Here is a 16,327-nt window from a genome sequence, read left to right on the forward strand (position 1 = left end):
GTGTCCCAAATAACCGGAATCGACTATATGTACAATCAAATCACATTACGACGAACTCAACATAGTAAAGTACTGTTCACTATACGATGTGCAGCAAGCGCCAGTCATTGTGATCACGTTTGTGAATTGAATTTTAATTCTATTAAAAGCGATTATAATTAACGAAAATAGGAGGAATATTATCCACAGGCTATAAAAGCAAAGATATATTAAGCACAAATTTACCCATTATTACCTTACTTACCAATTAAAACATTAAATGATACGTGAAAATCAGAAGAATATACGTGATAATCGGAATAATTAATACATACTGTAATATGTTCATACGAACTAGTTGACATTTCTGTTCACTGACATTTGGGTTAAAATTTAAAACAGTAAAAAGATAAGCAATCAATAACAAAGAACACGGCACACACAAATTGCAAGTGAGAACAGAGTAACGAGTTACAAAGCTTTAAAAATAATTATGAAGAGAGAGCTGAAAATTAATTTTTTTAATATGATGGAAGATTTCATGGAAGTGTAAACACATTTCGCCATAATAACCCACAGAATTCCAGCTGTCGGTATTATCGCAAATTCAGTAAGATTGAGTTTACTGTCTGTTTATGATAGATTTCACTAACAGAAAAGCCCAATAAACAGGTGACTGCTAATTGTTTTTATTGTTTTATGGTTGTGACCTCCAGAATTTCGACCAAACCATGTGGTACCGTCGGAGACAATCGTAGGGTAATCTCCAGTGATGTGGTCTCCTGCCCCGATTAAACGGCATGCTGTCCAAATTAAGCGACGTAAACCCTAGCTATTTTCTTGATTGGTTTCTGTTTTTTAAGATTTGCCCCAAATAAATGGCTGCCCCAATTACCGGTGGCCCAAATAACCGGAATCCACTGTATATAATACAATATATATATGAGTATAATAGTGATTGTAGTGTGCTGCAAAATTTTAGCATCTTTAAAAGTGTGCCAAAACAACAAAAATATTGAGAAACACTGTCTTATAACATTATATTGTAGAAAAGTTTTATTCATTCTCCTGTATGCCAGCCCTAAAAGTGAGCTTTGTTATAGTGTTATAGTTACCATTATATTTAAACACTGCCAATTTGAAAATATTTCTAACATTTGGGAAAGTTTTTAAAGTTTTGGTTAAAAATACTATAATTATAAATATGATATTCATATTTTTAACTAATTTTTAAGCCTTTAGTATTGGACTAATAACATTTTAGGGCAGAAAGCCATAAACTATGTAAAATTCAACTATGAAATTATGCATTTGCATTATAACTACATAGTTGAATGTTTAGCCAAACTGAAGTTTGTATCTTGGTATCATTATTATAACATCTCATATTGTGAAAACTTTCATAATGAGTTGCCCACCTTGAAGTTAAGTGAAGCTTCTCAATTAGGGAAGACCGCAGTACTTATTTTCAGCTGAGTACCACCACTTAGACAGCACTGTTTCTGAGACAGCATTTAAATAATACGAGAGATGGCAAAAGGTGCCATCTTAGACTAAAAATATTTTAGGGCAGAAAGACTCAAACTATGTAAAATTCATATGACATTAGTTAGTGCCATACTAGTGATAGCGCTATAAATTTTTAAAGGTCCTGTGCAAACATTTACATAAAGAAAGTTAAAATAAAGAACTATTAAGAGCATGAATATGATATATTATTGTTTTTAAAGTGAATATACTCTTATTAACTAGACAAAAATTAAGCACTGAAATTTTCTATATTGTAAACTGTGATTTTTTAAATGTAAACAATTTTTATCATGTTCCATTACGAAAATGAATAAATTCAACTATATTCAGCTTCAGAAAAAGAATGCTTTAACTGTGTGGTCATAGGATATGAAAGTAATATTTAATGAAATAAGGAGTTAACTTTGGTTAAAAATTATTAAAAAAAATAATGAAAAATATTCAGAAGTGGAGGCTGTTATGAAAATTTAAAGGGGAGCTGTGTCACTATACAATGGATTTCCTGACAAGAGTTTCTGATTATACACTTAAAATCAGCTGATAAAATCAGTCTAGAGAACAGAGATTTGGTGATAAATGAAATAACATATGTATAACACTATATTTTTAAGAAGAATATCTTGACCATGCACAATCAACAAACCTCTAGGAACATGTCACACAGTTATCCTTCTTCTAGACACCCAGGAAACCAGATAAAAACCACAACAGGGGCTATCACAAGTAGGTTTCTCAGTCATTTCAGTTCTTACCACTAACAGTAATGGCTCTCCTATTTTTTTTTAAATCAACTGATAATCGCTATTATAGTTCTTGAAAATGAGCAGAGAAGAGAACTCTTGTGATGTAGTATATTGCCACTAGTGTACAATAAATTGTTTCAATTTATTGCACATTAGTGGTAATGGTATAATGTGTTTCTCATTTCTTCACAGATGATAAGCATGCATTCATTCATTTTTATGTAAACATGCAAACACTTGGAATAATATCTTTCAGTGACAAATACTATGTGCATGATACAGAAATACAGCAATACCTCGCTTAGCATGGCTTCAAACAGCACGGGTTTCACTATAACACGGTTTTCAATTAAGTTTAAGTCAAAAATTTACTGTACATATTAAAACTCATTCAATAGCCTAGACAGGTACTATACATATATGCTGCGGTGCCAACTCTATTGTCTACTATGCACATTTTTTTTTTTTTTTTATGTGAACCCCAAACACGAGAGGTATTAGAACCTATAGTACTTAGTACCGTGCTTGGGTTGGAGGTTAAGACGACGATATAAGATATTTGTTGACACTGGACTTGAACTTCTGTAGATTGTAATTTTCAGGAAATACGTATGAAGGAAGGTTGTTCCAGAAAACGGCAGTTGAATGAATAAATGAGGAAGATGAAAAGTTGGTTCTGTGGGTTTGAAGTTGGACAGTAAATGGATGTTGGCTGGTGGCGGCACGTGTTTGGACTGTTTTGAAAGAGAGAGCGGGAATTATAGAAGCCAGTTCAGAAGAACAGTGCCCATGGAAGTATCTGTAGAAGAGGCGTGCAGCAGAAACAGTACGTCTATGAGAAAGCGAGTGGAGAGACTCTGTTAGAGATGAATCGTTAATTAACCTAACTGTCCTCTTCTGAATGGAATCAAGAAGCCTGAGAGAGGTTTTGGGGGCACCACCCCAGATGTGGGAACAATATTCCATGGCAGGGCGGATTTGCGATTTATACAGAGTGAGCAGCTGTTTGGAAGAAAAGTAACGCCGAGAGCGAAAGAGAAAACCAAGTTTTTTAGATGCAGTTTTTTAATGTGCTTGTGCCAAGAGAAATTAGAATTCAGGGTAATCCCCAAAAGAGATATATCATTTTGCCTAGAAATCGGAGTGTCACTAAAGTGACACTCTGATTGTCACATGTCACTAAAGTGACATGTGACAATAGCCCCCTTCAGGCAGTTAGCTGCAACATGCAACAGTGTTCAGTATTCTTAATTCCATCCTGATGAGACGACATGATAGTCTTTCAAACATTTCAAAATTTATTTTTTACCCCTTTAAATATGATCGAAAATATATCTGCATCTTGGCTAGAAATCACTGCCAACAACATGCGTTCTGTTTGGCAGCATGTTTTGCCCCATTTGGTAAATGATTTCACTGGTTTTGAATTGCAAGTTCAGATAATTTCTGAAGACATTGTGAAGGTCGGAAAAGACTTGGGATTCGAAACTTTGGACACTGCCAATGTATGTGACTGCACTGACTCACATGCAAATGACTTAGATGATGCAACTCTCCTTGAAATTGACGAGCAAACTGCATATGCAGAAGAGGAAAACAATTCTGAAGTGCCACCAAAACAACTTTCTACAGAAGAACTGGAGAAAGTTTTTTGGGGGGTTGACATGGCCTGCGAGGCGATTAAGAATGAAGATCCGAATGTTGAACGTAGCATCAAGATACAGCAAATTTTACAAGATGGGATTCGATGCTACAAAGATTTGTACGCCGAGAAAAAGAAGAGACGGCTTCACCAGACCTCATTATTGAAATACCTAAATAAACAGCCACTTTTTTCTCATCACTCATGATGTTACCTTTTCATTAATAAAATTTTTGCAATTTTTTTTAAATTTCAAATCCTTTTAATTGGCTATCAAGTGCAAATTGTTTATAGATTTATTATAATTTGTTTGTAGACTGTTTCTCTGGTACGCATTCAATTAAAACCCATTATAATTATACCTCAATCAGCATGGTTTCACACAACACGGAATAATTTCGGTACCAATTATCAGTGCTATGCGGAGTATTGCTGTAGTTTCCACTGCTAAAAACTCAATAAGCTAATATAACATGGTGTGTATACATGAAGAAATTGTTTATTTGCAAAAAAGCTAGTGATTCATGTAAATTCACAAGAATTGTTGAATTTTCTGCAATAATTTGCATTGTTACAGAAAATATAACAATATTTCATAAACATAAAAATGTAGCAGTAGAAAGATACACAAGAAATGAATGATTTTAATTAATGATTGCACTCAGTTTACCTGATCTTTAATTTCTTCAAGAGTCATAGCATCTTGTTTTCTTTTCATTTCTTGCTCTCTTTTTATTTGTTCCACAGCTGCATCAGCTTCTTGTTCTTGAAAAAAAATTAAATAATGCAAAAAAGTTAATATCAGTAAAATGTCTTTTATTTGCATTGTTGCATAGCATTAAAAATGAGCTATTTTAAAATAATAATCTGCAATTACATGCAAGGACATGTAAAGACATGTAAAACAAAAATTAGCTTAGTTAACTGAAATATTTCTGCCTTCAATATTTCCTCCTCATTATCAACTACAGGGTGTGAGAAGTCTTTGTGCACATATACTGCTAACAATACAAAGACTTCATTCTTAATACAAATTAGTTACACTAAATGATGGATATGATCTGTATAACTTCAGATACATAAACAAATGACCGAAGCTCTCCCATCTCCAAAATTATCTGTGAGAAGCAATGAAAGGTGTAATTCTACAAAACCTTCTCAGTCTCCAAATTCAAGAAAGCCATTAAAATCAATCAAGAATATCAATACCAAATGAGTTGACAAGTGGAAACCAATCCCAACAACATTGTAATGGAATATTTGCTCTTTGTGGTAAAATACAGGCAGTTCTCACTTTACGAGTTCCCGGGTTTACAAGTTTTTTTTTCAAAGTATCAAGTATCAACAAAATCGAAAATATGAACATTAATTCCAAAAAATGAATGTTAAACATTCATTTTGAATGTTAAGCATTTCAAACCACGCACGTAGCTATACAATACAGTGTACCCAGCTTTACGATATTAATCTGTTCCAGAGACACCATCGTATCATGAAAATATCGTAATGTGAACCCAATAACACATTGTTTTTTGGTAATTCATTCCACGACCTCGGAAGTTGAAATTTTCGCTATATAACTCTCTAAAAGGTCGTTTTTATAGTGCAAATTGTATTAGTTACCAATTCAATGGCTTTGTGATATTTCTCTAATGCACATTTCCGGAGGTCACGACCGTAAAACAATAAAAACAATTTGCACCTTCCGGTTTATTGGGCTTTTCTGTTACTGCAAGCAATTATAAATGGGTAGTAAACTCGATGTTATTGTATTTGCAAAAATACCGAGAGCTGGAATTGTATGTTTTTTTGCGATATTATGGTGAAATGTGTTTCCCCTTTACTGAAATCTTCCATCGTATAAAAAACATAAATAAATTTTCAAGATCTTTTCTTCATTCCTTTTTTTTTTTTTCTTCGTAAACTTGTTATTCCGTGCAAATCATGTTAGTTGCAATTTGTGCATTCCATTAAAAAATGCTTATGCATCTATTGAAATTTATAAAGAAAAGAGAAGATTATCTCAAAAACAAACGCCTCTTGAAGCATTTCTGAAGAAGACGACTCCTTGTGCAACAAATCAACGAGTACTGAGCCAATAATAAGTGATCAACGAGTGTGCATTTAGTCGATGAAGAATAAACATTCTTTAAAATTTGTAAGTCATAAATAATTTCTTTGTTATAATTTGCTTGATTTTACAGGCTATGTTTTAATTTCTTTAGATAAATCAATCATTGTTTAAACATAACTAATTATCTAACTAATTTCATTGTTGAGAACATAACCCCTATTTTTAACATTATGTCTATGGGATTTAATTCTCACTTTACGAGTTTTCGCTTTACGAGCGTGCACTAGGAACGAATTAACTGGTAAAGTCGAGACCTACCTGTATACTGAATTTTTTGATTACCCTGTATTCCTGAGCAATATTCTTCAGAGACAAGAATTGTGTAGGAAAAAAAAACTTATTGATAAGAAAACAAAATATATAGATATACTGTGATGAGCATCAGCAAACATGAGATTATGTTACCATGAACCATAAAGCTAGAATAGGTATGAATGTAGATGGCAATGGCATACTTGAATAAGTGAAGTAGGTAGTTCAAGAAAAAAAATTGTATAATAAATAATAATTTGTGAATTTACTATCAATGTGAGCAGCTCAGTTACAACACCACTGTAATAATTCTGTCGAAAGAGAAACTAATCTCGCATAATAATATAATGTGCCACAATCAAAACAATATATAGCGGTATATATAAGTATATAGTACAAAAAAAACAACATAGACAGGGTGATTCACTACCAGTGCGACAAACTTGCAGGAGGTGTAGGGGGCACAAAGAGGAATCGGAATCACATAGCATTGCAGGGTCTGAAACGCCTTCGTCATGCGGTAGAGGACGTTGAACGGGAGATCGCGTGAACAGCAATCCCGCTGGAAATCAGCATTTGCGAACCAGTTCCCGAGGCAGTAGGATGGACGAGTATTCAAACGTTGAACTGGCCGACATGCACCTCGCGTATGGAGCTGGACTGTAACGGGCGTGCCGCTCTGTGCTTGTACCAGGAACGCTTCCCGCACAGGCATGCTCCTCATCATACGATTTTCGCACGTGTGCACAAAAGGTTACGTGAGACTGGTTGTTTCACGAGAGGTACCATGAATCGAGAGCGAATGACGAGGACGCCAGACAATGAGGAGAATGTCCTACGTCTTGCAGAAGGCAATCCGAGTACGAGTACTCGAGCGAGAGGCCAACGATTGGGTATTAAAGGAGGCGGCAAGGCAACTAAGCAAACCCTTAGCCATAATTATGAGAGCGTCCTTGGACTCAGGGGAGGTTCCCACGGACCGGAGATGTGCAAATGTATCCCCAATTCACAAAGGGGGATCGAAGGGTGACACGAGTAATTACAGACCAGTTAGTTTAACTTCTGTTCCGGGTAAAATAATGGAGTCACTGGTTAAAGATGCTTTGCAGGATCATCTAGACAAGACTGCAGCAATAATTCAGACACAGCATGGGTTTGTTAAGGGAAAGTCTTGTCTGACAAATTTGATAGGATATTATGATGTGGTTACAAAGGAACTGGATGCAAAAAATAATTTTGTTATCATATATTTGGATTTCAGGAAAGCTTTTGACACTGTTGTGCATGGAAGACTATTGTACAAATTGGAGCAGAATGGTATTAAGGGTAAGTTGCTACAATGGATAAAAGGATGGTTAAGTGGGAGAAGACAGAGGGTGGTAATCAATGGGTGCTGCTCTTCTTGGACTAATGTTATTAGTGCAGTCCCACAGGGTTCGGTGTTAGGTCCACTGTTGTTTTGTATATTTATCAATGATATTGATGAAGGTATATCAGGCTTAATGTCGAAGTTTGCAGATGATACAAAGTTGGCAGGGTTGTTAATGACAGTAATGGCAGTGTGCTACTGCAACAGGATCTAGATAATTTGGGCAGATGGGCTAAGAAGTGGCAACTGAAGTTTAACCTTGACAAATGCAAAGTACTGCATATGGGTAGAAGTAACCCCAGAGAAACGTACCAACTGTGTGGTACTACACTTAAGGGGGTAGAAAATGAAAAAGACCTGGGAGTAATTGTGCAGTCAGATATGAAGTTTTCTGAGCAATGCAGACATGCTGCCAGGGCAGGTCATGGGGTTTTGTCAATGATATATAGGAATTTTGCTAGCAGGGAAAAGGAGGTGATTATCCCTCTGTATAAGGCAATGGTCAGGCCACGCCTTGACTACTGCGTACAGGTCTGGAGGCCTCATTTTAGGAAGGATGTAGATTTACTTGAGCGTGTACAGAGAAGGGCAACAAGATTGGTGAGGGGAATGAAGGGATCATCTTACCAAGAGAGGCTTAAGTTCTGCAAATTGCAGTGGCTGGAGACTAGGCACCGGCGCGGTGATCTGATTGAGGTCTATAAGGCCTTGTATGGGTTGAGCACGCTGAATTCTGATGGGATCCTTCCACTTGTTCAGATTACGAACCTAAGGGGGCATAAATTCAAATTAAGAAAAGACAGATGTAGATTAGATGTGCAGAAATTTGCCTTTAGCCAGTGGGTGGTTAATTGCTGGAACAAACTTCCATCTGTCGTTGTGGAAGTTGATAGGTTGAATAAATTTAAGGAGGAACTGGACAGGCATTTGGAGGGAATGGTGTGATTTTTTTTTTTTTTTTTTTGGCTGATGCTGCATAAGCTCATACACTTGCTTTCTTGCATCAAATGCCACCGCTACTACTACTATTTCCCAATCCACTGTATGGAGGATACTGCCAACAAACCAAATGAGTTCATACCACCTGCAACGCGTCCAATCATTGGAGCCTGCGGATTATCCACTCTGGAGGACTTTTGCTACTTGGTTTCTTCAACAGAAACAGTTCACAAATGCTGACTTCCAGCGGGATCGCTGTTCACGCGACCTCCCGTTCAACGTCCTCTACCGCATGATGAAGGCATTTCGGACCCTGCAATGCTATGTGATTCCGATTCGTCTTTGTGCCCCCTACACCTCCTGCAAGTTTGTCGCACTGGTAATGAATCACCCTGTATATGGGTCCAGTATTTCAGAAACTGAATTGTATTAATGCATTTATTGCAATGGAGGAGGAAAATTCAAAATACACACATACATTAGTAGTGTTGTGAACAAAAAAACAATCAAATATGCAAAGCTATTCACAAAGTAAAAGTCATTTAGCAATGCTCACATAAAATATGGAAAACATTTACAAGATATTTATTAATACTTAAGTAGTTTCTTGTTTTTGCTTGATCTACAATATTCTTGTTTGTAGAGCAAGCAGTGCTGTATGATAAAACCTTACTGCTGAAAAAGGAGGCGGATGCCTTTGAAAGCTACAGTATATTTTGGCGTTTTTATCACTAGTATTTTAATTGTTTTATTGTAAATGTATTTTACTGTAAATAGTATCTTGCAGTTTAATTTTATTTTATACATAGTTATCCTTTATTTTCGATTAAACTTTATTTGTTCTATCTAGTCATATTTTAAACAGTACAAAACTACAATTTTAATACGGTTGGTGTATGACGGTATAATATGAGCATGAATATTCCCAACCCCAGAGGCCTATTTGAAGATTTAGAGCAAGCAGATTCTCACTTAACAGGCATAAATAAGACTTGAGGAGTAACTGAAAAGCCAGTTAAACTGGAGTCACATTTTTGGCTTGAAGAGAAAATTAATAAAATATGCAGGATTTTTAAATTAAGAATAACAAACAACAATTTTTTGATTAGATACATTCTCACTGTTGCTTAAATTGTGTGAATTTTTTTCGATCATCTTCAGCATTAGCATTAGTTGAGGCATATGATGCAAGAAAGCAAGCTTATAGAGCATCAGCCAAAAAAAAAAAAACTTCCCATTTCACCAATCCGGTCACTCCAAATGTTTGTCTAGTTCAGCCTTAAATTTATTTAGGCTATCAACTTCCACAACAACAGGTGGAGGTCTGTTCCAGCAATCAACTACCCACTGGCTAAATGAAAAATTCTGCACATCTATTCTACAACTGTCTTTCCTCAATTTGAATCTATGCCCCCTCAGGTTCTTAATCTCAGCAAGTGGAAGTATCCCATCAGAATTGAGCCTGCTCAAACCATTCAAGGCCTTGTACACCTCGCAGGTACCTAGTCTCCAGATGGTACAACTTACAGAATTTAAGCCCCTCCTGGTAAGATAACCCCCTTGTTCCTCTCACCAATCTTGTTGCCCTTCTCTGTACTTGTTCTAGCAACTCCACATCCTTCCTAAAATAAGGCCTCTAGACCTTTACACAGTATTCAAGGTGTGGTGTGACCATTGCCTTATACAAAGGGTATAATCACCACCTTGTCTCTGCTAGTAAAATTCCTATATATCAGTGACAAAATTCCATTACCTGCTCTGGCAGCCCATCTGCACTGCTCAGAGAACTTCATATCCGACTGCACAATTACCCCCAGGTCTTTTTCATTCTCCACCTTCCTGAGTGTAGTACCACACAGTTGGTACATTTCTCCTGGGTTACTACTACCCATATGCAGTACTTTGCATTTGTCAATATTAAACTTCAGTTGCCACTTCTCAGCCATCTATCTAACTTTTCTAGATTCTGTTGCAGTTAATTGTTAGGAATACTTAATGAAGATATAAAGGGATGGTTGAGTGGGAGACAGCCGAGAGTGGTAATAAACGGACGCTGCTCTACGTGGACTAATGTTATTAGTGGAGTTCCCCAGGGTTCGGTGCTGGGCCCATTGTTGTTTTGTGTATTTATTAATGATATTTTGGCTGAGAAGTGGAGAAACGTACCAACTGTGTGGTACTACACTCAGGGAGGTGGAGAATGAAAAAGACCTGGGGGTAATTGTGCAGTCAGATATGAAATTCTCTGAGCAGTTTAAAAAGCAATTTAATTTTTTTTCCCATAGATATTCTATCTCTCTCACATTAACTAGTAAAAATGAAATAAATAATACACTCCCCAAAACTGCACTATTAAATGCTTTACTCTATCAATCCCACTGAGAGAAAATTGTACTGATAGCAGTCAGACACTAGTAATTTTTTTAGGTAAAGACATTTCTTTCACTGTATAAGCATTTCTGTCATAAATGATTTTCCTAATTAAGAATCTGACCATTCAGTGAAATCTTAAAATAATTAGCTATAAAAACAGCTAATGCTATTGTTTCAGTACATCATTATATACCTGGAGAGATTGTGTAAGGCTCAAGGGATAGAATTTTTCTCAGCCTGTTCTGTGCTTGTTAACAGGAGAGACTGCTTCTACAGGGATGGGATACACTTAAATAGAAAGAGTGCAAGAATATTTTTTGATGCTATCGAGGCAGAGTTAGGTGGGTCGGAAAACTACTAGCTTGGGGGGATACACGGACTAATAGATTAACAGTAGCCGCTGGCAGAGGTAAAAGTGATTCTCGCACTACTTCTATTGAAATGCAATTAAGCAGCGTGCTGTAAAGCAAGGCAATGGGAATTTCCAGAACTGCTGGGAGTCATAGTGGAACAAGTAAATACGTGGGCTGTGTTAGGGTAACTAGGAGTAGAAACAGGTGCATGTATACTTGCGTGTACACCAATGCTAGGACTATAGTTAATAAATTAGATGAGCTTGAAGTACTAGTCAAGACATCAAAGGCAGATACTGTTGGGATATCAGAGACATGGTGTCACACAGACATAAGCAGTACAGAACTGGAATTTGGGGAGTACAACGTGTACAGAAAGGATAGCCAGAACAGGAAGGGAGGAGGGGTTATGCTGTTAGTTAAGAAACACATAAAATTTAAGGAAGTGCATCCAGTTGATGTGGGTGGACAATGTAATGTTGAGTCGGTTTGGTGTGACATAAGCACTGAGAAAGGAAAAATGAGAGTAGGTGTGTGTGTGTGTTATAGGCCTAATGAATCTGATGAGTATAATGAGTAATTGTGCAGAGAAATAGAGTTGGGCAGTAAATTAGAGTGTCTTATAACGGGGGATTTTAATTTCCCGAATATTGACTGGAATTTGTGGGTTGGTCACTCACACACTAGCAAGGCTTTTGTGGATTTATTGAATGATTGTTTTCTACAGCAGCATTTTTGGGAGGCAACTAGAGGGAGTAATACTCTTGATCTGATTATCAGTAGTGATTCTTCATGCATCAAGAATCTGCAGATAAAGAAACCACTAGGTGGCAGTGATCACAGTGTACTGAAGTGGAATTTATACAAAGAGATAACTACCATCAAGACTAAAGGGAAGGTTTTTGCTTTTGTAAAGGTGACTACAGTGGTCTGAGACAGTATTTAAATTCTATACGGTGGAACCAACTGATGATGTTACCAACAGCAAATTCAAAATGGGAAGCATTCAAAGAATTAATCTTGGAAGCTACTAGGCTTTTCATACCAATAAAGAAATATTGTTCAAGATTTAGGCCTAAATGATGTCAGATGGGAGACTATTATTATGGGAGACTTCAATGCTAAGGTTGGGAAAAAGACAAAACAGCGCAGAAAGGGGAACTATAGGAAATTTTGGAATTGGTGAAAGAAATGAAAGAGGTGAAAGACTTGTGGAATTTGCAGAATCTCAAGGACTGTCAGTAATGAACACTTTTTTCAAGAAAAGGATGAACAGAAAGTGGACATGGAAGAGTCCAAATGGATTAACTACTAATGAAATCGACTTCATCCTCACTAACAGAAGATATATTGTGAATGATGTTACCATCCTGAATAAGGTAAATGTTGGAAGTGATCAGAGAATGGTAAGATGCACACTTGATATAGATGTAGGAAAGGAAAGGAAAAAACTGACTCGAGTAAATAATACAAAGGTCTTTGAGATAACAGAAGAGGAGAAAAAGCAGTATGTACTGGAACTTAAGAACAAGTATGAGCTTCTGCAGACTGCTGAGGACCAAGATATCGACGAGGAATATTACAACTTTCTGAAAGTTATAAAGCCCAAGAAACCTATAGGGAAAAAGAAATCCAAAGAAGAAAAAATTAGTCAAGAAACGCTTGTCACGATGAACCGAAGACGACAAATGAAAAGCAAGAAAACACTGACAGGGAGAAAATTGAGTACACTGAGTTATGCAAAGCCATTAGAAAGAGACTCAGAGAGGACATAAGAAGATTTAACACAAGAAAAGTAGAACAAGCATTAAGGGAAAACAAAGGATTTAAATCAGCAACCATGAGCAGTAATACAGAAAGACAAATGATACTGAAACTGAAGAATAGCGATGGTGTACTTATAAACAGCAGAAAAGGCATAATTCAAATAGCAGAAGACTACTATAGAGAATTATACAAGGAGCAGGGGAATGATGCCAGCAGTAGGGAAGATGGATTGCAAAGTAGCAACACATACGACATACCCAATATTCTTCCTGATGAGGTAGAGAACATGCATTGAAGAAAATGAAGAATCAGAAAGCCAAGGGGGAAGACGAAGTTACTGTAGAGTTGTTAAAACTGGGAGGAAGAGACATAACACAAAAACTGGCAAGGCTCTTCACAAAGTGCATAAGAAAAGGTGTGATTCCTAAGCAGTGGAATAATGCAATCATAGTTTTGCTGCATAAGAAAGGAGATAAATCAGAAATTGGAAATTATAGACCAATTAGCTTGTTATCCCACATCTACAAGTTGTTCACAAGGGTCATTACTAACAGATCAGAAAGAATACTTGATGAGAATCAACCGAAAGAGCAAGCTGGCTTTAGGACAGGATTCTCAACTATGGATCACCTTCACGTAATATCACAGCTAATGGAGAAAGCAAATGAATATAAAACACCGTTATGCCTGGCATTTGTGGATTATGAAAAGGCATTTGACTCCATACAGCATAAGGCAATGTTTCGGGCACTGGAAAGACAAGGCATTGATACCCCATATATTATGATTTTGAAGAAAATATATGAGAGTGCTACCTCCTTTATTAGACTAGACAAAAACAGTAGGTAATTTAAAATTGAGTTCGACAAGGAGACACAATATCTCCGAAGCTGTTTACTGCGGCCCTTGAGGAAGCTTTCAGAAGATTAGACTGGTCGCAGAAAGGAGTCAATGTGAACGGACAGTACCTAAACCATTTACGATTTGCAGATGACATTGTAGTCATAAGCCATGATCCCAAAGAATTAGAGGAAAATCTTAATCAGTTATGCACAGCTAGTAAGGATTTTGGACTAAAGATGAATATGGCTAAAACAAAAGTAATGATGAACAAGTATGCCACAGAAAGGGAAATAATGATTGAAGGAGCAGTAATTAAAAAGGCGGAGTCATATACTTATCTGGGACAAGTTATTAGCTGTAATAATGATAAATGGCTGGAAGTCAAGAGAAGAATAAATTTTGCATGGATAGCATTCAGGAAATATTGTCACATACTGGACAGCAATATCCCAGTTTGTCTGAAACGTAAAATAATGAACCAATGTATACTCCCCACCATGACTTATGGAAGTGAAACTTGGGCACTCACCAAAAGAATGGAAGAGAAGCTGAGAACTACGCAGCGAAGAATGGAATGAATCATATTGGGAATCAGACTGTTATATAAGAAGAGAAACACATGGATTAGGCAACAAACTCAAAGAAAGGACATCCTTATCAAAACTAAAGAACTAAAATGGTCTTGGGCAGGACACACAGCTTGAAGACATGATGACAGATGGACTAAGAAAATAACAGAATGGTATCCAAGAGGAGCTAGAAGAAAACCTGGAAGACAAAGGCGGAGATGGATAGATGAAATTCATGGGTTTGTGGGTAGTAAATGGATGGCCAGTGCTCAAAACAGAAGGAACTGGAAAGTTGCTGGAGAGGCCTTCATCCTGCAGTGGATTGAAAATGGCTGATGATGATGTCAGATGAACAAATTAGACATGTGACAGAGAAGAAAAATGAATGGGATACATATAAATTAACATGTGACACAGAAGCCTATCATAGATATAAGCTGGTCTATAACCAAATTACAAAGGAGGTTAGGCAGGCGAAGGCAGATTACGAGAAATCTTTGGCAAAGGATGCAAAGAAAAACAGCAAAGAGTTCTTTACTTATGTAAACTCTAGAAGGAAGGGGATGAATCAGATTGGTCCACTTGATATCGATGGTTCAACTGTTGACGATCCTGCTCAGGTAGCTAACAAACTAAATGAATATTTTTCATCGACATTCACACATCAGGAGTTATTCGGGGAGGGGAATGCCAGAGATGTATTCAACTCTGGCAGAAAGCTAGATAATCTTATAATAACTGAAAGTGGAGGAGAAATTGTTGAAGATAAATACAAGGAAGTAAGGAAACCCTTGTCCATAATTATGAGAGCTTTCCTGGACTCAGGGGAGGTACCCATGGACTGGAGATGTGCAAATGTGACCCCAATCCACAAAGGAGGATCAAAGGGAGACACAGGTAATTACAGACCTGTTAGTTTAACTTCTGTTCCAGGAAAATTAATGGAGGCACTGGTTAAAGAAGCATTGCAGGATCATCTAGACAAGACTTCAGTTATAGCTCGGACACAGCATGGGTTTGTTAAGGGGAAGTCTTGTCTGACAAATTTGATTGGATACAATGATGTAGTCACAAAGGAACTGGATGCAAAGAATAACTTTGATATCATATATTTGGATCTTAGAAAAGCCTTCGATACTGTTGCACATGGAAGACTGCTGCACAAATTGGAGCAGTGTGGCATTGGAGGTAAATTGCTGCTATGGATAAAGGGATGGTTGAGTGGGAGAAGACAGAGGTAATCAATGGACACTGCTCTTCATGGACTAATATTATTAGTGGAGTCCCTCAGGGTTCAGTGTTGGGTGCATTGTTGTTTTCTGTATTTATAAATGATATTGATGATGGTATATCAAGCTTAATGTCCAAGTTTGCAGACAATACGAAGGTTGGCAGGGTTGTTAATGACACTAATGACAGTACACTGCTGCAACAGAATCTAGAAAAGTTGAGCAGATGGGCTGGGAGGTGGCAAATGAAGTTTAACATTGACAAATGTAAAATACTACATATGGGAAGCAGTAATCCCAGAGTAATGTATCAACTCTGTGTGGCACATCCGTAGCCAGGTGGGTAGGAGCAGCTGTGCGTAGCACACGCTTCTTGATTAGACCGGGGTTCGAGCCTGTGCCCACCAAATATGGAGGATGCGGAAAGGTCAGGGAATGACCACTGCATATCCCACTGGAGCAATATGGCCTTAGCTGCTAATGCACCTAAAAACCAAATAACAAACAAACAAATCAACTCTGTGGTACCACGCTGACGGTGGTAGAGAATGAAAAGGACCTGGGAAAATTGTGCACGCAGATATGAAGTTTTCTGAGCAGTGCAG

General features: G+C 37.1%; 1 protein-coding gene across 7 annotated transcripts in view; it reads right to left on the reverse strand.

Moving 5' to 3' along the window:
* LOC150086675 (G protein pathway suppressor 2-like) overlaps positions 1 to 16,327 on the reverse strand; it is a 152,268-nt gene that overhangs the window by 124,037 nt on the left and 11,904 nt on the right. For all 7 annotated transcript variants that reach the window (XM_090371519.1, XM_090371518.1, XM_090371514.1 and 4 more), the window contains exon 3: positions 4,565 to 4,659. In XM_090371519.1, coding sequence (XP_090227645.1) covers positions 4,565 to 4,659 — 95 coding nt within the window. The remainder of the gene's footprint in view (positions 1 to 4,564; positions 4,660 to 16,327) is intronic.

This window comes from Mastigoproctus giganteus, chromosome 4 (assembly GCF_048544385.1).
Source record: "Mastigoproctus giganteus isolate SK-2022 chromosome 4, ASM4854438v1, whole genome shotgun sequence".
Taxonomy (NCBI): domain Eukaryota; kingdom Metazoa; phylum Arthropoda; class Arachnida; order Uropygi; family Thelyphonidae; genus Mastigoproctus; species Mastigoproctus giganteus.